Source organism: Oncorhynchus mykiss, chromosome 2, assembly GCF_057628025.1.
Source record: "Oncorhynchus mykiss isolate SJ-2025 chromosome 2, ASM5762802v1, whole genome shotgun sequence".
NCBI lineage: Eukaryota > Metazoa > Chordata > Actinopteri > Salmoniformes > Salmonidae > Oncorhynchus > Oncorhynchus mykiss.
The window spans coordinates 76523710-76550167 of record NC_143023.1 but is presented as its reverse complement, the minus strand read 5'-3'; the positions used below and the strand labels follow the sequence as shown (position 1 = coordinate 76550167).

The window sequence follows — 26458 nt, the reverse complement described above, 5'->3', positions numbered from 1 at the left end:
AATAGATCACCGACCATTTCGAATCCAACCGTACCTTCTCCACTATGCAATCTGGTTTCAGAGCTGGTAATTGGTGCACCTCAGCCATACTCAAGGTCCTAAACAATATCATAACCGCAATCGATAAGAGACAGTACTGTACAACTGTATTCATCAACCTGGCTAAGGCTTTCGACTCTGTCAATCACCATTCTTATTGGCAGACTCAACAGCCTTGGTTTCTCAAATGACTGCCTCGCCTGGTTCACCAACTACTTCTCAGACAGAGTTCAGTAAGTCAAATCGGAGGGCCTGTTGTCCGGACCTCTGGCAGTCTCCATGGGGATGCCACAGGGTTCAATTCTCGGGCCGACTCTTTTCTCTATATACATCAATGATGTCTCTCTTGCTGCTGGTGATTCTCTGATCCACCTCTACGCAGACAACACCATTCTGTATACTTCTGGCCCTTCTTTGGACACTGTGTAAACGAACCTCCAGACGAGCTTCAATGCCGTTCAACTCCCCTTCCGTGGCCTCCAACTGCTCTTAAATGCAAGTAAAACTAAATGCATGCTCTTCAACCGATTGCTAGTCTGGTTAGACTATAAACTCTCTTTCAAGACTTACATTAAGCATCTCCAATCCAAAATTCAATCTTGAATTGGCTTCCTATTTCGCAACAAAGCATCCTTCACTCCTGCTGCCAAACATACCCAAGTAAAACTGACAATCCTACTGATCCTTGACTTTGGCGATGTCATTTACAAAATAGCCTCCAACACTCTACTCAGCAAATTGTATGCAGTCTATCACAGTGCCATCCGTTCTGTCACCAAAGCCTCATATTCTACCCACCACTGCAACCAGTATGCTCTCGTTGGCTGGCCCTCACTTCATACTTGTCGCAAAACCCACTGGCTCCAGGTAATCTATAAGTCTTTGCTAGGTAAAGCCGCTCCTTATCTCAGCTCACTGGTTGTCATAGCAGCACCCACCCGTAGCACGCGCTCCTGCAGGTATATTTCACTGGTCACCCCCAAAGCCAATTCCTCGACGGCCGCCTTTCCTTCCAGTTCTCTGCTGCCAATGACTGGAACGAACGGCAAAAATTACTGAAGATGGAGACCCATATCTCCCTCACTAGCTTTAAGCACCAGCTGTCAGAGCAGCTCACAGATTACTGCACCTGAACATAGTCCATCTGTAAATAGCCCATTCAACTACCTCATCCCCATACTGTTAATTTTATGTTTTTATTTTGCTCCCCAGTATCTCTACTTGTAAACTCATCTTCTGCACATCTATCACTCCAGTGTTTAATTGCTATATTGTAATCATTTTGCCACTATGGCCTATTTATTGCCTTAACTCCCTTATCCTACCTCATTTGCATATACTTTTTCTATTATATTATTGACTGTATGTTTGTTGATTGCATGTGTAACTCTGTGTTGTTGTTTGTGTCGAACTGCTTTGCTTTGTCTTGGCCAGGTCGCAGTTGTAAATGAGAACTTGTTCTCAACTAGCCTACCTTGTTAAATAAAGTTGAAATAAAATAAATAAATAAAACTGCAATTGATTTTTACCACACTGCTCGATGCAGCTTACCTCCGTTTCATCCACAAAATAAAAACAATAACAAAGGTGCTGTTTACCCTAATGCGGATTCCATCTCTAATTTGCAATTTTTCAATCATTATTTTGGATACAGATTTTAAAGTTATGCATAAATCCTTCCCCCAAAGGACCTTCATTTTAGGAAGATCCAAAACATCATAAATATCTTTGGGCCATCCTGGCATGGAATTGCCCTTTACACAACAAGTCCAAGTCTAGAAATATAGAGAAACCTGGGAAGGTTATGGAAAGAAAAACCTTTGGTGGATGGTCGTACATTAGAACAGGTAAAGGGATGAGGAGAGGAAGCAACATTGGACTATTGAAATACATGATTGATGATTCAAAAAATGTTAATACCTCAGAGGAGGAGGGAGGAGATGAGGTCACACATCAGTTCCTCCACCCTCTCCCCTCTTTCCTCCTCCTCCTCTACCCTCCTCCCCCCTCTTCTCTCTCCTTCTCCTCCTACTCCTCCAATGAATCTCCAGGAGACCTGTTTTTCTCCAACAGAGCAATACCAATTATACCAGATCAACAGAAGCAGGATGTGCGTGTGTGTCTTTGTGTCTGTGTCTGAGCGTCATGATGGAAAATCACTACAGCTGGCTCTCCATACGTGTCGCCATGGCAGCTGTCAACACACCAGGGGGAATGAAGACACATGATTGGCTGATTGGAAATGGAGAAAGGGAGGGGAAGAGAGATGAGTAAGGAGGGAGAGCCAGATGGGAAAAGGAGGATGCGGCTAAACGAATGTTTCAGATTTATGGGGGGACGAGACCCATCATCAGCTGTGGTATGAGAGAGGGGCAGATGGGGAAGTGTGTGTGTTGTGCGCATGTGTGTGAGGGTGTGGGGGAGTGACTCACATACAGGTTAAACGAGGTGATGTCACCTCCAGCTGCAGTAACTCCAGGGAGTGGCCCTGACTACGGTGGGCGGGTCCAGTGGTGCACAGAACTGAGCCAATCACAGCACGGTAAAGAGAAGAAGAATGTGAATGAATGAATTTAATATTACAGAATAGAAATAGGTATTCACCTCATACATTACATTTCTATCTGCAACGTTTCACCCAAAATAATACACCCACGTCCTTGAGGGCTCCGTTTCTCCTTGGCACTTGATCAGTTAATCAATGAATGCTATTAGACATGTGACTGCCCGACGCAGCACATCCAGACAGAAAACTGAGGAAGAAAACCATACAATAATCATCAGTAGAATTATCTCAAATAGCAGCAATGTTTACACATAGCTCACAACCCCTACGCTAATATCAGTAGCGATTTTAGCATGTAAATCTTGGTGGGGCAAACCCCAAGAAATGTGGGATGCAGGCCAGTAAAGCCACTACACAACACAACACTAAACAATACATTCATTTTACTATAACGGTGACAAACGGTGCCCACAAACTGTTTGGGCCTACATAAAACTGTCAACACCTTACCAGTGCTACACCTGGCTATCAGCAGAGCCTTGCCTGGCAGCGAAACAGTTCATTCAGCCTCATTTACTGCATTTAAAAAAACATAGCTGATATGGCTGACTTGCTTAAACAAATGTGGTTTCTACTGACAATTGTGATGTTCAAACTATGGCCTCCCGGGTGGTGCAGTGGTTCAGGGCGCTGTACTGCAGCGCCAGCTGTGCCATCAGAGTCCCTGGGTTCGCGCCCAGGCTCTGTCGTAACCGGCCGCGACCGGGAGGTCTGTGGGGCGACGCACAATTGGCCTAGCGTCCGGGTTAGGGAGGGCTTGGTCGGTAGGGATGTCCTTGTCTCATCGCACACCAGCGACTCCTGTGGCGGGCCGGGCGCAGTGCGCGCTAACCAAGGTTGCCAGGTGCCTCCGACACATTGGTGCAGCTGGCTTCCGGGTTGGATGCGCGCTGTGTTAAGAAGCAGTACGGCTGGCTGGGTTGTGTATCGGAGGACGCATGACTTTCAACCGTCTCTCCCGAGCCCGTACGGGAGTTGTAACGATGAGACAAGATAGTAGCTACTACAACAATTGGATACCACGAAATTGGGGAGGAAAAAGGGGTAAAAAAATACTAATAATATATATATTTTTTTTTATAAAAAAAAAAAGGAGATGTTCAAACTATGGCATAATACAAGCGATAAGAGGCAATCCGTAATTTCGATTAAAGTTCAACAAGTCAGAACCGTAAATTAAATAAAGGGGGCATATAAAAAGACAATGAAAATTTTTACAATATTCAATGATTACATTTCTCTAAAATAGGCTACCACCAAGTTAGAACAGTAAGCAAAATTAAAAGTTGAAAATAGACCAAATTATTAGGGTGAGGCCCACTGAACGCTGTTTGGGTCTTTGCGTGTCAAGAAAGATACACGTCATACACTATTTGACGTGTTAAATAAGTTTTTAATTTGACATGTCAACTATCACAATTCTATGTTGTGTGTGTGTGCTGAATTTGCACGTGCAAACCAAGCGCCATCACTACTATCAGTAGCACTGTCAAATCTGTACACAAAAAGTTAGCAAACAAGCACACACTGGCCACTGTCATGGCCGTCGTAAGAAGTGGACCAATGTGCAGCGTTGTGAGCGTACATTTTCCTTTTTATTTAAAATGTCGCCAACAAAACAAGAAACAAAATGAACAACCGTGACGCTTACAGGGCTTTAGTGCCACAAACAAAGTTAACTACCCACACTGATGATTCCCAATCAGAGACAACGATAGACAGCTGTCCCTGATTGAGAACCATACCCGGCCAACACATAGAAACACAAATCATGTCTGTCTGCCTGTCTGCCTGTGCTAAGTGATGTGGCTCTCCTGCAGCCCTGCAATGTGTGTCACAGTTAAAATGTGTCTCCATTTCCCGACACCTGCAAGCACTGAGGAATGTGTGTCACACCAAAAGCTGCATACTTACTGGGGGTAATATGCAAGCACAAGACCAATAACCTTCTCTCGCTCAAATGCTTTACCTCTGTCTTTCTCGTTCACTTTCTAGTTCTCAACCTCAAACTCACCCTGACCCTGTCACAAGGAAATGAGGGGAGGAAGTCTGTTTAGAATACCGAGAAGAGCCCCGTGGCATTGACTGGACAAAATGTATCACTACATAATACAGCATGCCCCCTCGCAGCTTTAACAGAGTTGCAATGTGTATGATGCCATAATGTGTCCCCCTCCTCTCCTTAGCCAGTGTAGCAGTGACTGGTACCTTCCACTGCACATGATCCTGCATAAATCACAAGGTTAGAGAGGAAGTGGTGGCCTTATTAGGGCAGACAAGAGACCAAAACCATGTCACAACCCAGTCTTTTACAACCTGGATCTGACACTGAGGAGGAAGGGGGATCCATGAATGTGTCTTCCATTGTAAACCACACTGCCATTCTATCCTACATCTCCTCTGTTGTGTCTGTGTATTGTATCAGATGTGATTTGGCTTGTAGTGTGGTTAATGTAGACAGGTCCCTGTCTCTGTCTCTGCCCTGTTGCTGGTCTATAGCAAGTGCTGTACTATGATATCAGTATCGATACTCTCCTTCTCTCCCTTCCTCTCACTCTCTCCTCTTTCTTCCTCCCTCTCACTTTCTCTATTTCACTCAGACTGATGACCAGTTCTTGAACCACAGACTTGTTCTTCCATTCTCCTTCTGCCATGTGTGATCATATCAGAGCAGAGCAAAACAGAACAGGGCCCGGTTTCCCGATAGCGATGGAACTTAGGCTTACGAGGGTTTTAACAATGCATCTTTCCTACAACGGCTGAAGATATAACATGCGTTTCCCAAAACACCACTTAGGGAGAACAGTTGCTAAGTGCGTCGTTGTGGAATAGTGTCAATACTGAAAGAAAGGGAGTGCTTTCTCCATTAAAATCTGACCTTAATATTTTAATTATTTCTCAATACTGACGACGGATCAGATCCTAGAGATATTACTACCTACGGCCAAAAATATTGGGGCTAGAGGTTGACCGATTATGATTTTTCAACGCCGATACCAATACCGATTATTGGAGGACCAAAAAAGCCGATACCGATTAATCGGCCGATTTATAACATTTATTTTACTTGTAATAATGACAATTACAACAATACTGAATTAACACTTATTTTAACTTAATATAAAACATCAATAAAACAATTTAGCCTCAAATAAATAATGAAACATGTTCAATTTGGTTTAAATAATGCAAAAACAAAGTGTGGGAGAAGAAAGTAATATGTGCCATGTAAAAATGTGTGCCATGTAAAATATGTGCCATGTAAAAAAGCTAACGTTTAAGTTCCTTGCTCAGAACATATGAAAGTTGGTGGTTCCTTTTAACATGAGACTTCAATATTCCAAGGTGAGGTTTTAGGTTGTAGTTAATATAGTATTTATTGGACTATTTCTCTCCATACCATTTGTGTTTCATATACCTTTGACTATTGGATGTTCTTATAGGCACTATAGTATTTCCAGTGTAACAGTATAGCTTCCGTCCCCCTCCTCGCCCCTACCTGGGCTCGAACCAGGAACAAACACATCGACAACAGCCACACTCGAAGCATCGTTACCCATCGCTCCAACAAAAGCTGCGGCCCTTGCAGCGCAAGGGGAATAACTACCCCAAATCTAAAAGCGAGTGACGTTTGAAACAGTATTAGCGCACACCTAGCTAACTAGCTAGCCATTTCACATTGGTTACACCAGCCATTAGGCTGATAGGCTTGAAGTCATAAACAGCGCTGTGCTTGCGAAGAGCTGCTGGCAAAACGCACAAAAGTGCTGTTTGAATGAATGATTACGGGCCTGCTGCTGCTCAGTCAGACTGCTCTACCAAATCAGACTTAATTATAACATAATAACACACAGAAATACGAGCCTTTGGTCATTAATATGATCAAATCCGGAAACTATCATTTCGAAAACAAAACGTTTATTATTTCAGTGGAATACGGAACCGTTCGGTATTTATTCTAACGGGTGGCATCCCTAAGTCTAAATATTCTTGTTACATTGCACAACCTTCAATGTATGTCAGAATTATGTAAAATTCTGGCAAATTAGCTTGCAATGAGCCAGGCAGCCCAAACTGTTGCATATACCCTCTGCGTGCAATGAACGCAAGAGAAATTACACAATTTCACCTGGTTAATATTGCCTGCTAAACTGGATCAGTAGTCATAACTAGTGATTATGATTGCTTGTTTTTTATAGGATAAGTTTAATGCTAGCTAGCAATTTACCTTGGCTTCTACTGCATTGAGCTGAGCTGACAAGGTGAAAATCTGTCGTTCTGCCCCTGAACAAGGCAGTTAACCCACAGTTCCTAGGCAGTCATTGAAAATAAGAATGTGTTCTTAACTGACTTGCCTAGCTAAATAAAAGGTATTTAAAAAATGTATAATAATATATATTTTTTTTTTTTCATAAATCGGAAATCGGAGCTCCATAAATACCGAATTCCGATTGTTATGAAGACTTGAAATCGGCCCTAATTAAATCGGCCATTAATCGCTCTAATTGAGGTAGCTTATTATAATGCTTACCCAATAAAAATCACAAATTTGGAACATCATCGCACACATTTTTAGCTACACATCATGAAATTTGTTGAGACAAATTAGACTGTAGCCTAAATAGCAAAATAGAACTCAATTGATTGAACATGAAATGTAATTCAGTACGATTGAAATAGGCCTATAACCTACTGTTCATATTTTAATGTAGTCATCTCGGTTTTCATTTGAAGCATATTTTTATACGTCACTTGTTTGTATGAATTGCAAAGACATTGGCAGTATTTGTGGTCAACTTTGTTCCGAAGTTATCGGCAGTCACATAGAGACAGATAAAACATGTGATTCTATGTTTCAAGTGCAACGTTAATAACGATGGTTTTGGGAAACAGCGCCGAGATTTAACAATGCTCCTATGAAGATTCTAATTTTGAACTTCGCCTTAAGATGCTTTTGGGAAACCAGGCCCAGAGCAGTTCCTTCGCCTCCATGTTCTCATCTGTAGCTGTCTCCACTCTGTGTTCACTGTTCAACTCAATGCAAATGTTCAACTGTTAGGGTTGCTGTCTGGTGGAATCTAAAGAGTATGTTTTGGTCTTTTGAAAAAAGGTCAAGGAGGGGTATGTGACTGAGGTACCAAGCAATCTACCCATGTGTGCTTTATCTCAGTCTCTCTCAATCAGGCACACAGAGAGACATGTGCATGCACCTGCACAAACACACTTTCTGGTCTGGAGGACATCTACTACCTCAGGAAGCATAGCCAAATGAAAACACATGATTTTATTAATGTGAGTGGGGACCATCTTTGTGCTTATGGCATGTCGATATCCATGGCTGAGTCTGATAATAACATTGGATTTCATATTAAAATGAATTCATTTGTAGGAGGACTTTTCAATAAGAACCCATTCTGATATAATTCTGAGGCTTGCGCAAAAGCGAATAGAAATAAACCATAAAAAAAAAAAGGATTACGATCTTACTGATGCAACTGAATCATGAAGGATTACCCAAAAATGACCCATTTGGAAATGGGAAAGTAAAGAGAGAGAGAGACAACTCTTAGTCTAAAATGTGTGTTTTTATTTAAGCCTCTTATACTCTGTGGCAGTATAATGCTCTGGAGAATGCCTCTCCACCTACCCTCCCTCTGCTTCCCCCATCCCAGTATCCAGCTGGCTTCAAAGGGGCAGAATGTAAAAAAGAGATCATATTGAAATAGCCGCCCAAAGAGGCAAGGGGTTAGCAATCCTCAATCACACTGCAATCATAGAGAATGGAAACTACAAAAGGAGAGAACCAGAGTCTCGGCATATAAAGATGATACTGTACACACATCCAGACAGAGATATACAAATTAGATAGATAGAGAGAGAGAGGGAGGGAGAGAGAGAGAGAGACTGCAACATTTGAAGGTGTTCATATGTATTTAGGTACACTATTCAGTACTCACATTTGTGGAAACATTTCCTCTGGTGGTTATGGTTTATATCCCAGGGTCAGTGCTTAATTTGAGCCGGATCCTGTCGGAACAGGATACGGCACCTCTCGGATTTGACTTTGTTTGTTCCGGCACCTATTGGCCCAGATCCGGTACCTCTCGCGGCATGATTTATTCATTATTTCACTGTTCGCACTGTAGACATTCTAATAAAGGCGATCAATATTAAATCAAGTTGACTCGTTATTTCTCCCGATCCCCAGAAAGACCATCATGTAAAAGCCTTGTGATCCTTCTCTGTAATCATCCTATCCTGCCACTCTGATTCCAGACCTGCTCTCTTATTTGTACATAGAGGTTATGGGGAGGGCCAGTGGGGTAAGTAACTGATCTTGACACAGGTGGTGGTCAGCTAGTGAAGAGGTCCTACGTAATCACGTTATGTAGCCTAGTCGTCTCCCTACTGAATTTGAATCATGGAAAATCCAAATAAAAAATGTAATGAGAAAAGGCAATCGAGCTTGACTCCAAAAATACAGAGAAAGATGTTGAATCTAACGAGTCAGAGAACTGTCAGTGCCGGAGGAGAGGAGTGAGGGGCAAACTGTTCCTGATGGCAATGCTAATCCCGCCAGTTCAGAATCACCACGAGCTCCCGAGTAGCGCAGTGATCTAAGGCACTGCATCTCATCGCTAGAGGCGTCACTACAGACCCTGGTTCGATCCTGGGCTGCATCACAACCGGCCGTGACCGGGAGTCCCATAGGGCGGCGCACAATTGGCCCAGCGTCGTCCGGGTTAGGGGAGGGTTTGCCCGGTGTAGGCCGTAATTGTAAAATAATAATTTGTTCTTAACTGACTTGCCTAGTTAAATAAAGGTTGGATGAAGTGCTCGGAGCAGGTGCAATTTGCAGTTCCAGACCAAGGAAATGTATAACCCCTGGCTTGTAACGCAGAATTCAAAGTTGGGCTGCACAACATGCAAAAAGGTAGGGAGATTTGGTCTAGAAACGACTGGAGGGATTAAAAACTAGCAAAAGAGTAGGTGGAATGTACAGTAAATCAACATCCTATGCATCAGATGTAAAACAACAACAAATAGCCCTCAGAAAAAAGGTTTTGAACATGCCTGTACCAAGGAGCATCTCGTGGCAGCAAGCGTTGCAGACATGCCTATAGAGGACACCCAGGTTAACAGGCTAAATGAAAAAATTAATTGACAATACAGCCAGAGTCTTCAGAACAGCCTTTAGGAGGCATCACAGCCTCATGCTCATCTCATGGCTTTGAGCAAGAAGTTGACTCTCAGGAGTTAAATGGACTTGACATGGGGAGAGTCATTGTGGGAGGTTTTGAAAACTAAGGTAGGATTTTTTTCCCTTTACCTTCACGTCACAGAACAAGTTGTAATTTCAATATGTGCTTCATATTATCACATATGCAGGGGGCCTATATATTCTCATATTTGCTTGTTCTGCTGTAACCTACAATGATTTATTTTATTTGAAGTTATATTCCGATATTGTGATATTTATTCTACTGCATCATTGATGTCATGACAACGATATGAAATTGGGGTCTTGTGAGCCCCACAGCTGTATGTGTGGATATGGTGGGTGTTCTGCAGTGTCGTCTAAAAATGTTGTTGTACCTTGATGTCATGACAACAATATGAAATTGGGGTCTTGTGAGCCCCACAGCTGTATGTGTGGATATGGTGGGTGTTCTGCAGTGTCATCTAAACATTTTGTTGTACCTTGATGTCTCGAAAATTAGACTACAAGAAATTCGGACTTGCATAAGCCCTGCAGCTATACTCAAGTATGTGCATAAGTCTAAAATACTTTGAATGAATCAGCACCTTGGAGAGTTTCACCACCATAGATAGTAGGCTACTTGGCTGCTACGTTGTGTTTGACACAATGTTTCTCAATGTGTCCCGGTACCTAAGAGCCGCCCCGGATAACCACCCCCCCCCCCCCCTCACCATGTGTTTGTTTTTGCCTCACCATGTGCACTCACCATGTGTTCCGGGACCTCCCGATTTACAAATTAAGCACTGCATAGGGTATGTTCTCTCTATACAAAATCAGGCTAAAAGCAGCCAATATTCCAAATGGAAATGTCAGTAAATCAAGTTAACTCCACACACGCTGTGCTGTCACTATTTTGATGCATCATCAGTCTATGAAGGGAACAATAGACAAGATATAATGGGATATATTTCTCACATGTATGTGTGAAGTAAAGCTCCCATAGGGCTAATGGTGCCTCTGGAAAACAATTTGGAGGTTATGTAAGATAGATTACTGACCGTAGGCTACTGCACAAATACACCACTGGCTAGGGTTGAAAAATTCTGATAACATTCCCCAAATTCCCCAGGTTTCCAGAAATCCTGGTGGGAGGATTCCCAAATATCCTGCTTATTCCCTAATGATTCCAGGACCTTCCGATCAGGATTACTGGAAAAACAGATAGCTCATACACACACATGCAATACACACGTATACAAATGCAAACATGTGAACATCAGATCTAAAATATATGGCATATACTCACAGCAAAAACACTAGCACACAAATACACTCTCTCACATACATTCACGTAAACACGCATGCGCACACACACACAAAATCAAGACTGCTGTGTCATAAGATCCCTCGCTTTATCATAGTGATTTAGTTAGCACATTGCGTGTGCTTAACCATGTCCTCATATATTGGAGAACAGGCCTCTCCTGTAGTATATTAATCAACAGTACTCAGTCAGGGCACGCACACACACACACACACACACACACAGCCTCTTCTGAAGTATGGTCATCCACAGTCAATAACACTGTTTGTTTCTGATTTTGGTTCAGCTCAAACAGTTCTTATTGGTTAGCCCTACAGTGTTGTTATTGACCAGTGGATGAACTGCAACACTAAAACACTACAATTGTATTTTAACCATGCAAAGAAAGAAAAGGAAAGAAGAGAAACACTCTAAATGATCTCACCGAGCAGTAATAGCAAAATAATTGCAACCAAGCTGCCACCATCTGGAGTGAAAGTATTATCTCCTGTTTTGAAAGGAATGGGGGAGAAACAATCCTGTGGCCATCATTTAGTCCCGAAACAGCACTGCCATCTCGCTCTCTTTCTCTCTGTCACTCTCTCTTTGCATCTCTTTCTTTCCCACACACACCTGCCACATCCTATTTACTGAGGCCTCTACTGTTTCTCGTTCCCCTTTCTCAGTCAATTGTGGTTGTGTTCTTATGGTGTTTTATTTTCACCCTCCTCTCATGACGTGGGGCCCTGCCCGGTATCTCTGATTGGTCTGTATCTTGTCTGAACCTCAAGGTCGTTCCCAATGTTATTTACATAAGCCAGTGGTTGGTTAGCATTAGTCCCAATGAGCAGTAGAGCCTGGGAGGGTAAGGAAGGAAGGGCTAGGAGCTAGGATCAATCTCTCTGGTAATGGGATTGAATTCTAGCTACAGTAGCTCGCAATTCTGAGAGTGGATTCTTGAGCTATCAATTCTCTGAGAGGAGCGCAACTCCACTCAGGATTCCAGAACTCCATTCAGGAGGAGCTGCCATAGAATGAACCATAGAATAGTCCTGTGTATGCTCCTAAATTCTAAATTCTAGAATGCACACCTTTCAAAGGAGGACCATGTCTACTTTCCAAGGCATTATGTTCCCTCAATTCTGTTTTTCTCAATTCTGTTTATTATTTATTTTAATTTCACCTTTATTTAACCAGGCAGGCCAGTTGGACAGTTGAGATCAAGTCCTCATTTACAACTGCGACCTGGCCAAGATAAAACAAAGCAGGGCAACAAAAACAACAACACAGAGTTACACATATTACAATAGAAAAATCTATGTCCAGTGTGTGCAAATGTAGAAGATTAGGGAGGTAAGAAAATAAATAGGCCATAGAGGCTAAATAATTACAATTTAGCATTAACACTGGCGTGATAGATGTGCAGATTATGATGTGCAAGTAGAGATACTGGGGTGCAAAAGAGCAAAAAAAATAAATAACAATATGGGGATGAGGTAGTTGGGTGTGCAATTTACAGATTGGCTGTGTACAGGTACAGTGATCGGTAAGCTGCTATGACAGCTGATGCTTAAAGCCCTATGTTTCCCCCGGTTCTATCTTCTAAACCAGGGGTCGAGGGGGCGGAGGGTGGGTATGAAATGCACACGTTATACAAATGATGATTGGTGAGTTGATCCACTGTTGCATGATGGAACAGAGATGGGAAGTATTTCAGTTACATGTTTTTGAAATAAGTATTTCAATTACTTTTAAGTATATTATCATTTGTATTTCACTGGCCTGAAATACAATGTAATGTATTTTGTAATAAGTTACACTATTTCAAAATATAAAATACCTTTCTATACCATTTGTATAGCATCTCACAATTTCGTGGCCCCTATCACTCCAAATATACTGCATTGGTGTCCGAAGTGTGATGGCATTATGGTGTGATAAACGTGTCTGCTAAATTACCAAAATGTTATGCGAAAATAAACACTTGCAACGCACACTCTGTATTAGGAAAATTATCTCCATCCCCAAACAAGGCTAAATTTGATTACAATACAAATTACTTGGACAGTTTTTATTGAAATTAGTTCAGTGGGTACTGAGGGAATAAAGGTTGAGGGAACATAGGGCTGAGGGAACATAGAACCTCTCCCTCTCACCCCACTCTCACTCTCGCTCTTTTCTTATGTAAGAATGAAAAATCCCAGTTCAGTTCAGGTTGGAACACATGATCTACAATAATACATGTGCTACAGTATGGCTTTCTGGATGTTATAAAGCAGTGGTTCCCAAACTGTTTATAGTCCCTTCAAACATTCAACCTCAAGCTGCGTACCCCTCTAGCACCAGGGTCAGCTCACTCTCAAATGTTGTTTTTTTGCAAACCTGCCACACACACACTATACAATACATTTATTAAACATAAGAATGAGTGTGAGTTTGTCACAACCCAGCTCATGGGAAGTGACAAAGAGCTCTTATAGGACCAGGGCACAAATAATAATAATCGATAATTTTGCTCTTTAATTAGCCATCTTACTGATGGGTTCTGAGAATATGAAATATTCATATGTATGTCACTGAGAGAGAGAGGGTAATGTATAAAGTTTACATGATGTCAGGATATGTTATTGTTAGCCATCAGGGATCCAATGGGAGGGATCCTCTGGGAGGAGAAGAGACACAGTCTGGTACCAGGCACCATGACAGCCGTGTGTTGAGTGCAGGGAAGCGATCACGAGGCAGGCATTGATAAGGGGAGAGAGCCATGGATTAGTGATGGGGGGGGGATCAGGTCAGGTCACGTTAAGGCAGAAATAAAAGTTTATGGCCTGTATCACTAGTGTCCTGCCTAGCAGTAAAGAATGATGTTTGTACAGATGTGTAGGAGGAGACTCAGCCTATGAGGAAGGGTTAAATATCAGTGCTTGTGTGAAAATGTCTTGCAGCTGTATTGATCCTCTGAGAATAATTAAACTTGATTTAGCTTTCATAGTGTCCGTAGAGTTTTTTACTCTGAGAATTAGAATCTAACAGTATAAAACCTTAAATTGTGAATAACTCACCACAGGTTAATGAGAAGGGTGTGCTTGAAAGGATGCACATAACTCTGCAATGTTGGGTTGTATTGGTGAGAGTGTTAAATCATTTTCCACACACAGTCTGTGCCTGTATTTAGTTTTCATGCTAGTGAGGGCCAAGAATTCACTCTCACAAAGGGCATCAGTGTCTTAACAGCATGATTTGCCAAGGCAGGATACTGTGAGCGCAGCCCTATTGTCACATTCGTTATAATGAGTGGACCAAGGCGCAGCGTGCATAGAGTTCCACATATTTATTAAGGTGAAACTTCAAAGAATACAAAGAATAACCGAACGTGCAGTTCATAGCGCACATTGGCACTAGACAAAATAATATCCCACAACACAGGTGGGAAAAGGACCACACTAAGTATGATCCCCAATTAGAGGCAACGATTATCAGCTGCCTCCAATTGGGAACCGTACTCACACCAACATAGAAATTAAAGACTAGAACACCCCTAGTCACGCCCTGACATAAAACCCACCTCTATGGTCAGGGTGTGACACCTATTCCAAAATCTGGCAGTGGCTTCTGATTAAATAACATTTTCACAGAACCGCTTGTTGCAATTTCGATGAGGCTCTCTTGTTCAGATATCGGTAAGTGGACTGGAGGCAGGGCATGAAAGGGATAACGAATCCAGTTGTTTGGTGTCTTCCGTTTCAGGAAAGTAACTGCGTAATTGCGCACCCAGCTCACTCAGGTGCTTCGCTATATCACATTTGACATTGTCCGCAAGCTTGAGTTCATTTGCACACAAAAAAAATCATACAATACACCTAACCTGTATGTTGTCCTTGTTAATGCAGACAGAGAAGAGCTCCAACTTCTTAATTATAGCCTCAATTTTGCCCGGCACATTGAATATAGTTGCAGAGTCCCTGTAATCCTAGATTCAGATCATTCAGGCATGAAAAAACAACGTGAGAAACTCATCATCATGCAAGCGGTCAGACAAATGAACATTATTGTCAGTCAAGAAAACTTTAAGCTTGTCTCTCAATTTTTAAAAAACGTGTCAATACTTTGCCCCTTGATCACCAGCACACTTCTGTATGTTGTAAAAGCATTACATGGTCGCTGCCCATATCATTGCATAATGCAGAAAATATAGAGTTCAGGGGCCTTGCTTTAACAAAGTTACCATTTTCACTGTAGTGTCCAAAACGTCTTTCAAGCTGTAAGGCATTTTCTTGATGGATGCTGCAGTGTACCCAAGTGGCGTCGGGAACAACTGCTTGCACGCACGTTATCACTCCACTATGTTTCCCTGTCATGGCTTTTGCGCCATCAGTTCAGATACCAACACATCTTGACCACCAAAGTTCATTTGATGTCACACAGCTGTCCAGTACTTTAAAAATATCCTCTCCTGTTGTCCTGGTTTCCAGTGGTTTGCAGAAGAGGATGTCATCCTTAATTGACCCCATAAACGTAACGGACATATACCAGGAGCTGTGCCAGGCCCGCCATATCTGTTGACTTATCCAGCTGTAACGCATATAATTCACTGGCCTGTATGCGAAGCAGTAACTGTTTCAAAACATCTCCTGCCATGTCACTGATGCATCGTGAAACAGTGTTGTTTGATGAAGGCATCGTCTGTGTAGTTTTTTGGGCCTTTTCCCCCAGCATTATCCCAGCTATATCCGCGGCAGCAGGAAGAATGAAGTCCTCCACAATAGTATGGGGCTTGCCTGTCCTAGCCACTCGGTAGCTCACCATATAAGACTCTTCTAGCCCCTTCCTATTAATAGTATCTGTTGCTTTTATGCCTGTCTTACTACTCGAACGTCGTCTTAATTCTCGCTCAAAAAACTCCTGTGGCTTATTTTTCAAATTGGCATGTTTGGTTTCTAAATGTCTGCGCAAGAGTGAAGGTTTCATCGAGATGTGAGATAGTACTTTTGCACATGTAACACACTGTGGCTGAGGAAAGGCACTACTCCCAATATAAGTGAACCCTAAATCAATATAGTTAATCATATTTGTGCCTCTTCGATGGTCCAACGTCCCCGTCTGTTGTTCGGTGATTTCCCTGGTAAGGGGGCAGTAGCTCTTCGGCTGCATCAGATTCACAACTGTCAATGTCCATGCTAGCTGGGCTAACAACAAATGTAGAATTACTGATGCTAGCATTGGATGTGCTTGTGGAAGCAGAACAACTTGTGTCATCGACAGGTGCAGGTGTAGTACTGCTGATAGTAGCAGTACTATCAGTAGAGCAGGTATGTGTCTCTATGGATGCGAGCCTAACTTGTTTTTAACCATTTATCAATTTTCAAGCAAACGGAATGAGCAACAGCTATGTTTGGCTATATACGAACTGTTAGTGGAATTCCTGCGAGAAAGTAACGGTTAATGTGGTTGGATTTTAATTATTTGACAAGGCTACCTGTATTTGACATTGTGTTATTATTTTGCTGAACACTAGATGGTTAAAAAAAAAAAATTGGTAGTGAAGCGAGGCTACTTAGGTGAGAAAAAACCTTACCCAAATGTACAGCCCCATTGGAAAATATAAATGGACTGCTTGAAAATGGGAAGATTTTTTATTTTTACTTTAACAAACACTCTTTTTTTTACATGAATCACATTTTTATTTGGTGCACAGCACTGCACGTACCCCTGGGGGCATGCGTACCCCCGTTTGGGAATACAGTACCATATGATTCTGCATCCATTAAAATAATAACTAATATTAGAGTCATATCCATAACTAAATCTGATCATTCAAAGACGAGGAATATTATCATAATCTGTAACATTTATCTTCCCATTATCGTCCACAGCCATTATTGTATTTTGTTATAATATGTTCAATTAGAGAGAAAAAATGTATTTACTTGATCAATAAGCTGTTTTTTAAACATATGGCATTGGCAACAGCCTAGCAGTTTCAAAGTGTCACGTTTTATTATCACATGCACAGGATACAGCAGGTCATGATAGTAGTGACGGCTGCTGCCTCCAGCTATCATCTCTAAGAATGAGTCAAATCTAGCGATGCCTGATAGCCAGACAATCCACATAGTGTACTGCACACAGTTAAGCTTATATTTACACCAAACCATGAGCACAGACGTGAATTGTCAACCTACCCAATCCAATGAACAATAGGGGGATATGCATTTTGTGGCTACTGATATTAAACAAAACGTGTCAGCAACAGCTCAGCACCCATTTCGAGCTATGCTTATCTCAACAGGGCGTGGGCCTCACTCCCCCTACCTCTGAGGTAATTGATTCAGAGAGAGAATGCGGCCTGCCAGCAAGGCAAATGACGTGACGGCCACAAATCAATGGCTTGTCCTTTATGACCATTCCTCCTCTCTCCTTTGCTCTGAAACGCAGTTGTGTTGTGTGTAGCTGAAGGGTATTTTTAATACGAACTCACACCATGCGAGAGACAAAGACATAGCCGAAACCAACACAGCATCAGCTATACGCAATGCGCGCAGTCCTAGACCTATATAGACGTAGAGCAGCATCATCAGCTTCCGATGCTCATGCTTTCCGTTTCTGGGTGATAACACAATGCTATAATATCAACAGAACTGATAACTGTTACACATACTGTAGCGACCCTGTGTTTATAAGTGTGAATATCGACTCTGTCACTTGAGCATGCTTTTGTGGCACAGTCGATGGCGCGCAGGGCTATGGGCCAGAAGGTTGAAGGTTCCAGTCGCACTCCCTTAATGTGTCATTACAATACTAACGTTATACCACCATCCTCTCACGTACACCTGTATTCCCCTCTCCGCCCTCCATCACTCAGTATTGAGCTATCGAGAAGATACCCGCTCTGCATGGTCGCCCTTCATTGCTCCGTCGGCGGGTTTGTTGTCTTACCTGCAGCCTGGAGGAGTGAGGGAGTGGAAGGTGGAGAGGGAAAACATCTCAGCCCTGTCCGCCATCTTCCTCCAAAAACGGCTCAAAGTGACTGCAGAGAATCACAGAGGGAGCACAGTCCATTCACAACCACGGAACGCGCGACAGACGGACACAGTCACGGACAGACCAGTTTCTTTCGCTCTCCCTCCCTCTATCTTACCGCCACGCTGTTACAGATCCCCCTGGCCTCGATCTAGTCAAATCAGATACGCGTACTCAGCATCACCATCACATTTGCCTTGAGCTGCTATCCACTCTACAGCCCGGAAACGGCAGAGAAAAAGAACAACACTGCGGTAATCACACGAAAAAAAACTATTTTCCCGATGCAGCCAGAACAGCCACACACCCGCAGTCTGCTGACTGCCTTGCCAAATGTCTGCCGCTGTGATGATGCCTGTGACACGAAGCGGAGGTGGGCCAGCGGTGCAGAGAGGGAGGGGCAGGCAGGGGGAGGGGGTGTTGGTATAGACAGCAGAAAACATGCTTTTCCATTCAAGGTCAAAGACAGATTATAGCAACAAAGCATATTAAATGGTCCTGTCAGGTGATTGGAGGTACCTTTCGTTCTCGACTGGAGAGGGTGGGTGGTAGCCTATGCATGTGATAAGATATTTAACCTCCTGCTAAGGGTTCCATAGAGCACCATGATTCCATTACATAAAAGGACAGGCAGGATTGCTATTTAATAACACAAAAAATGTGGATTGTCTTAATACAATACTTGTTTGTGAAAGCTTTGCCATGAATTGTTGCTGAAAACTGTAGTTTGGCAAAGCTGGGATTGCAGGGAATAGACCTAAATGTTAGCTCAATAATACCGCCATTGACAATGGGGATTGGGATGTTTGTCTCATCGACACTATACATGCCATGAGGAGTTGTTCAGTTGCTTGGGTGGTGAAATATAATTATAGTATTCCGCCCCATGTGGTCAAACTAAGCATTTACCGATTAGGGAAAGGACCAAAATGACCCAGCACTTCAAGGAGATCCACCACGTGTGGGTGCCCCAACACCTCAGATTATTCATCTGGTCTTGTTAAAAAAAAAGTTTAAATATAGTACAAATACAGTACAAATTTAGACCGTCCCCTCGCCCATACCCGGGCGCGAACTAGGGACCTTCTGCACACATCAACAGTCACCCTCGAAGCATCGTTACCCATCGCTCCACAAAAGCCGCGGCCCTTGCAGAGCAAGGGGAACTACTACTTCAAGGTCTCAGAGCAAGTGACGTCACTGATTGAAACGCTATTTAGCGCCCACGCTAACTAAGCTAGCCGTTTCACATCTGTTACACTCACCCCCCTTTTGACCTTCCTCCTTTTTCCGCAGCAACCAGTAATCCGGGTCAACAGCATCAATGTAACAGTATACTTTTTAGACCGTCCCCTCGCCCATACCTGGGCGCGAACTAGGGACCTTCTGCACACATCAACAGTCACCCTCGAAGCATCGTTACCCATCGCTCCACAAAAGCCGCGGCCCTTGCAGAGCAAGGGGAACTACTACTTCAAGGTCTCAGAGCAAGTGACGTCACTGATTGAAACGCTATTTAGCGCCCACGCTAACTAAGCTAGCCGTTTCACATCTGTTACACTAGCACTGTTTTCCTTTATACACTTAATTCCTTCCAACATACATATACACATCATTAGGCTCCTAAAAATTGTCTAAGGTCATCCCTTTATACTGATCTGAGAGCATATGTTTGTAACATTGGATAATAGGCTACAAGGAGACTTAATCAAGCAGACAAATGCAACATCAGCATTATTATGGTCTAATATGGTATATGTTATGAGCATAATAATAAGTGACTTTTGGAAACAGAGTTGTGGATTTGATTAATAGGCCTAGGTCTTTTTCATCTGTTCAGCACCTAAACTAGTGCATGGCTTTAGTTTTTAATTCATTAGTGCATAACATCAACAGCAGGAATGAAGACACAGACGATGATGAACCATCAACTTGTTTATTTCAATGGGCATGCCAATGGCAGGGTCTGAATTTATTGCGCAACCTTTTCCGAGATAAAGATGGGACCAAGCTGAACATCTCCCTCCCATATATCTGAGAAGAGAGCAGACACAAGAACAGGAGAGTCATTACACATATCCAAAAGTAGCCTTCAGCAGCTGGACAATACAAAGACAGCTAGGTTAAGAACATCAATATCCACTCACTGTTTATCTGCTCTCAAAAGTTACCTTTATGAATCATTATTTTAGTAGTGAATAAAGTAGTGAATAAAACCACTTTCAAAAATGTATTTTAGGGAGCAGCAAACAGTAAGCAGATATTGACCTTTCATATATTCAAACATTCTCTGCAAGTATTTGAGGTTTCCACATTGTTATCTTAAAGAGCAGACCTTTGTTGCCTCATACGTACTTGCTGGTTTTTGATGCTTAGTGGTATCGCGTCCCTTCCTGTTGCTACAAGTGGAGTCACAGCAGCCACACACTCCATCATTCCCACCAGCCTCCCTCCACCTGTTAACAAACTGCAGCTTTAGGGCTACAGTCGATCAAACCAGCATTGCAGTATTGACGTAACATAAATATACCTTTCATGTATTGCATAACATACGCTGTGTCATCAAGTATGAGCATTTATTTCATTAATGTAACATGTATTTGACCCAGGTGTAGAATGTACACACTTACGTATTAATGTAGGAGCAGGCCTTGTACTCAAAATCAATGGGGAAAGCGATTGTGGTTGCCTTCAGGTGACAGGTAATGAAGATCTGTTGGGATTTATCAAGAACATGGCCATTGTAACAATTAAAGCATAGGATAAATACACAATTCTCAAAAAATGATGTCTCATGATATGTTTGTGTTATTTGTTAGTGTTATTTCTGCTTGTCTGCATACCTGACCTGTGAGGGATAAATAAAGTAGTATTGAACTGAATGAATTAACTCACCATGTCGAGCGTAGCGGGATAATCTGAAGCAGCCTGAAAAGGTATCTTTGTTTTCTGCGGATTAATTGGGTCACTCCCCTTCTGGATCTGGAACCTGAAAGCCTCCACCTGGAAATACAGCTTGTAGTCTGCGGAACGAGGCATGAACTGGGAGTGGGAACCTGTCATTTTGGCGTCGATCAGACACCTATGGGGGCACAGATGGTGCAAGGGAAGGGGGAGGGGCAGGGCATGGCAGGGGGAAGCTTTAGCTGGACTCACATTTAACAACATGACAGTCAGTGCACTCATTAAACTGCCCTGGTTGCCCGCACAACTCAAGCATAGGCATTAGATGTTGCCTCAGTCAAGGTTACTCATCACACTTGCACAGTTAGGGCCGGTTTCCTGGACAGATCTTAAATTACATCACAAATAGGATTCTTACATTAATCCAGAATAAAAAACTTCAGATGACTTTTCTAGATCTAGACCGTTGAGTCCTTGATCTTGTGTCCCTGCTCAGACGTTGAATGCATCAACCAATGACAGATTGCTATAACATGTGGTTAGCTGATATGTAAAATACCTATCCAGGCATTGTAACATCTAGTATGCGTCAGCAACGTCTGAGCAGGGGAACATGATTCTTGACAGAGGCTGTGTTAACATAGTCAGCCAAATTCTGATCTAACACCCAATTATTGGCAAAAGAGCTGATCTGATTGGTCAAAAGACCAATTAGTGGAAAAGGATCAGATGCACTATGTGAAGGTGGTTATGATCTGAGGTTACTTCAGAAGCCTCGTATGGACCACAAATATTCAAGCATTGTATGTATGAGCACAGACTGGAGCAAACAATCAAAATAAAACAATGCAGAAGATAAACGCAAACATTCAAAAGAATTGCAGTTAATAAAATAATACCCCATAACAATATTATTTTGCAACAGAAAGCCAAGTTTCGACAACCATTTCATGCAAGTGAAATGAGTTACCTAATTCTGCCACCAGTTGCATTAAGTACTGCAGTGCATCTCCTCCTCATGGACTGCACCAGATTTGCCAGTTCTTGCTGTGAAATGTTACCCCACTTCCACCAAGGCACCTGCAAGTTCCTGGACATTTCAGCAGGGAATGGCCCTAGGCCTCACCATCCGATCCAACAGGTCCCTGACGTGCTCAATGGGATTGGGATCCAGGCTTTTCGCTGGCCATGGCGAAACACTGACATTCCTGTCTTGCAGGAAATCATGCACAGAACGAGCATTATGGCTGGTGGCATTGTCATGCTGGAGGGTCATGTCAGGATGAGTCTGCAGGAAGGGTACCACATGAGGGAGGAGGATGTCTTCCCTGTAACGCACAGCATTGAGATCGCCTGCAATGACAACAAGCTCAGTCCGATGATGCTGTGACACACCTCCCCAGACCATGACGGACCCTCCATCTCTAAATCGATCCCGCTCCAGAGTACAGGTCTCAGTGTAACGCTCATTCCTTCGACGATAAACGCAAATCCAACCATCACCCCTGCTGAGACAAAACCGTGACTCGTCAGTGAAAAGCACTTTTTGCCAGTTCTGTCTGGTCCAGCGACGGTGGGTTTGTGCCCATAGGCGACGTTGTTGCCAGTGATGTCTGAGGACCTGAGGACCTGCCTTACAACAGGCCTACAAGCCCTCAGTCCAGCCTCTCTCAGCCTATTGCGGACAGTCTGAGTACTGATGGAGGGATTGTGTGTTCCTGGTGTAACTCGGGCAGTTGTTGTTGCCATCCTGTAACTGTCCCGCAGGTGTGATGTTCAGATGTACCGATCCTGTGCAGGTGTTGTTACACGTGGTCTGCCAATGCGAGGACGATCTGTCCTCTCTACCTTTAGCGCTGTCTTAGGCTTCTGACAGTCCGGACATTGCAATTTATTGCCCTGGACACATCTGCAGTCCTCATGCCTCCTTGCAGCATGTCTAAGGCACGTTCACGCAGATGAGCAGGGACCCTGGGCATCTTTCTATTGGTGTTTTTCAGAGTCAGTAGAAAGGCCCCTTTAGTAGTGCCCTAAGTTTTCATCACTGTGACCTTAATTGCCTACCGTCTGTAAACTGTTAATGTCTTAACGACCGTTCCACAGGTGCATGTTCATTAATTGTTTATGGTTCATTGAGCAAGCAGTGTTTAAACCCTTTACAATGAATATCTGTGAAGTTATTTGGATTTTTACGAATTATCTTTGAAAGACAGGGTCCTGAAAAGGGGATGTTTCTCTTTTTGCTGAGTTTATATTGCCATTGACAGTGCATTATTCTGAAGTTAAACCTGCCTCCTTGGTTTAGTTTATACCCTCACTTAGACCTGGACAAGCTCAAATTTTCTTTCTAGAAATCGGACTGTTAATTCCAGATTAGTTAAAGTCTGGGACTATTCTAAACCATGTTTGAGAAATATGTTCATTAGTCCAGTTTAAAAGAGCATTTAAATCCAAGATTAGGCTTAAACTATGTCCACAAAATCACCCCTAGTGTTGACTGAACCCTCTCCCTTACTTACCCATGATTCTCAATGAAGGCGTATCTGGGATTGGCGTTTATGTTGGGTTCCAGGGTGGCCACACAGCTGTCCACAAAGATACGCAGGGGGACGTGGAAGTACTGCATGACAGAGGCCTCGATGTTCACCATATCACCCAACACGTACATGTTACCGGCCCTCTCATACTGCCAGTCAGCTGCCAAGAGAAGTTGTAACATTACATTTGCTATTGATACTAACTTACCGAAATGAACAGGTTAAGCGTACTCCTGGTCTCTAAAGTACACTCAATTAAGAGTTTCAATAGAACTCGGTGGAGAATCTCCACTGGAAGTTCTTTTAGTCCAGGAAAAGTCCAAATCTGGGTCCGGGAAATTGGCTTTTTAGTGTGGACCCTCTCTAGACTGCATCTTTACCCACCAGTCATGAGCCTCATGGAGAAGTACAGGAGTTCCTCTGCATACTTAGCAGCGGAGAAAGGGGTCCAGGTTGGGATCAGGGCCAGGCTGCTCACATTGTGTTTCCTGGAGGAGAGAGACATAGTTTTACAAATGTTTTTTATACATGTGTTGTACGTCCATATAGGAATCACCATACCTGTTTTTAATATTAATTGTGTTTTAAACTAAGAAGCCAAATAAATGTCCACTGTGGGTGTGGTGAAAGTATGATCACTTTAATGGTAGTGAAACAGTGTAGTGGGGGTACTGTATTCACCTGCAACTAGAGACTCAATTCAATCAAACCTGGATTCTAATATATATATATACTGCTAGTGGGTTGGGGCTACCCTGGGTTATTTCCTGAAATACTTCAAGTCTGCTTGAGTTATCTTATACTACATGCTGGGTGGGCAGGATTGGTACTTTTGGAACTGTTTCATTAGTTCCGTTGTGGCAGGCAAACTAAATCAGTCTGTACTATTTGGACCTAGGTCTGCTCCTCCCACCTTGGATAGTGGCACTCAATATTGATCATCGCGTCATTTGTCCTGATGAGGGGGGTGTTTGCCAGAGGTTTGGGTTTGTAATATAGAGTGAAGATGTAGATGAGGGAGTTGGTAGTCATCTGAGAAACAATCACAACAATGTTAATACATTCACAAATGTAATTAAAATAGACCAATTTACTATGGAAAGGACGTGAGATTGTGAGGAATGTGCGATTTTTTTTATCCAACCATTTGTTCAGGTAAATTGACAACTAATTGCCATGTACAATAATGCCCTACATATAATATAAATATCTGGGCTTGTATTTTTTTTGCCACTTAGCACTCATTTGGGGTTATCCTTTTTCCTTTTGCTTTTTAAATAATATATATACAGTTCATTACTATCATTATCATCATTATAATACATACCCTTAGCTGGCTGCCACATGACTGCAGCGGAGACTCAAAGATGAGCACCTGGTTGATATTGTCGAATCCAGTCATAGGGCAGTCTCCCAAAGTGAGGTCTTCTAGCTGGATCAACTGGCCGATCCCCAGCAGGTCATGCTTCGCTTCCACGTGGACCATGTTCTCCCTGCACTCAGCCCTCACTGAATTGGCAGCCACAGGGGTTCTCGCCTCTGAGCTCCCAATAATCTTGGGCTCTGGCTTTGGGTCCAGAGGATAGGTCCAATCCAATGGTGTCTCAAACTTCTGCTTGGCCTGGGTTTGGTCTTTTGGTGGGATCCTGGGTTTCTGATACGGTGGTTGCTGAGGCTGCTGAGGCTGCTGAGGTGGCTGACGATTGGGTCTGAAGGGTTGCTGCACTGGTTTACTGAAGGGTGGCCAATTCTGAGCAACACACAGACAGCCAAGCATGGCCACTGCCACGAGACAAACTACACTCCACTTCATCGCCATGGCTTCACAATAAGAATTGATCAGCAATGTTCACTGGATGCTGTGAAGAGGATGAAGGAGATGTGGCCAGTTTTATAACGGATTGAGCGTTGTTTACTTATTGGAAACCCGCCCCCTCCTCATTTGAACATTCCCTATTAGCTCTCAGGAGTCAAGGTTTTAGCCAATCAAATGCTGTGGCTGATGGTCCTTTAATAGCAGACTATTCAAAGCAACTTCTTAATACCAAAAATGTTATGTTATATTATCAAAGTTTCAAGAATTTTTTTGTTAAAAAAACGCTTTTTCATCAGAAATAAATGCTTTTGGGTACCTTTATATGTGTGTTTGCTACATTTGCTTGATATATAGATGCCACAAATGTATTTTTTCAATAGTAATATATTAAAATGTTACTTATGTGTCACATTTGATCGTCTTTCCACATATTTTTCTGTAAGAGTTCTCTTATTTGTAAGGTGGATACAGTATATAGCGTTTTGCAAAAATAACATATAGTGTAATTATGATATATTATATATGAACTTATACAAGTCTATATTATGATTAGATTAAATAAATGCACTAACCTTTCATTCATTCTTAAAGAGAAACTTCTGGTTGCAATAATTTGAGATGATGTATTTATTGAATGGAAAAATAGATTTTTCCACACCTGAAGTCATGTTACTTTCACATGGGGGTAGATTAAGTGAACGCGAAGCAGACTGCCTGGGTGAATGACCTCTCACACTGTGTATACTTGCAAAATTGACATTTATTGACATGCTGCGTGTCGGTCAGTAAGACCTCTGTCAAGGCCACAGTCGAATACACACAAGATCAACACAGGAGGCCGCCCATTGGGCACAAACTGGTTGAATCAACGTTATTTCAATGTAATTTGTCAACATATTGAGACATGGAGTCTTTGTGGAAAATACATTGGATTTGCAAAAAGTAATCAACTTAAGCTGTTGTTTTGAGGGTTAAATTTAAACCACAGGATTATGCCTCGTTAAATAAAAAATGTATTTAAAAAATGTCAGGTTTGGGTTTTATTTGAATGTTACCAACCACCAGAATGGCA

General features: G+C 42.6%; 2 protein-coding genes across 4 annotated transcripts in view; both read right to left on the bottom strand.

Moving 5' to 3' along the window:
* mapk8ip2 (mitogen-activated protein kinase 8 interacting protein 2) overlaps window positions 1-18476 on the bottom strand; it is a 145028-nt gene extending 126552 nt beyond the window's left edge. For both annotated transcript variants that reach the window (XM_021572558.3, XM_090208291.1), the window contains exons 1-2: window positions 18248-18476; window positions 18046-18136 (exon numbers count right to left, since the gene is read on the bottom strand). In XM_021572558.3, coding sequence (XP_021428233.3) covers window positions 18046-18110 — 65 coding nt within the window. In that variant the 5' untranslated portion in view covers window positions 18111-18136; window positions 18248-18476. The remainder of the gene's footprint in view (window positions 1-18045; window positions 18137-18247) is intronic.
* A 1575-nt stretch (window positions 18477-20051) lies between these two features.
* Window positions 20052-26110, bottom strand: LOC100135907 (vitelline envelope protein gamma). 2 transcript variants are annotated; one of them, XM_036990350.2, is made up of 9 exons: window positions 25959-26110; window positions 24898-25429; window positions 24484-24602; window positions 23955-24058; window positions 23553-23730; window positions 21025-21211; window positions 20760-20842; window positions 20485-20585; window positions 20052-20163 (listed from the first exon to the last, which is right to left on the bottom strand). In XM_036990350.2, exons 2-9 carry the CDS (start codon window positions 25387-25389, stop codon window positions 20102-20104), a joined length of 1326 nt encoding a protein of 441 aa, XP_036846245.2. In that variant the 5' UTR covers window positions 25390-25429; window positions 25959-26110; the 3' UTR covers window positions 20052-20101.
* Between the last annotated feature and the right edge of the window lie 348 nt (window positions 26111-26458).

Coding starts and splice junctions, on each gene's coding strand:
- LOC100135907 (XM_036990350.2), bottom strand. CDS start 25,389: ATGGCGATGAAGTGGAGTGTAGTTTGTCTCGTGGCAGTGGCCATGCTT. Junction 24,059..24,483: donor ATTGAGTGCCACTATCCAAG/GTGGGAGGAGCA, acceptor TCTCTCCTCCAG/GAAACACAATGTGAGCAGCC. Junction 23,731..23,954: donor CTCCATGAGGCTCATGACTG/GTGGGTAAAGAT, acceptor TTCTCTTGGCAG/CTGACTGGCAGTATGAGAGG.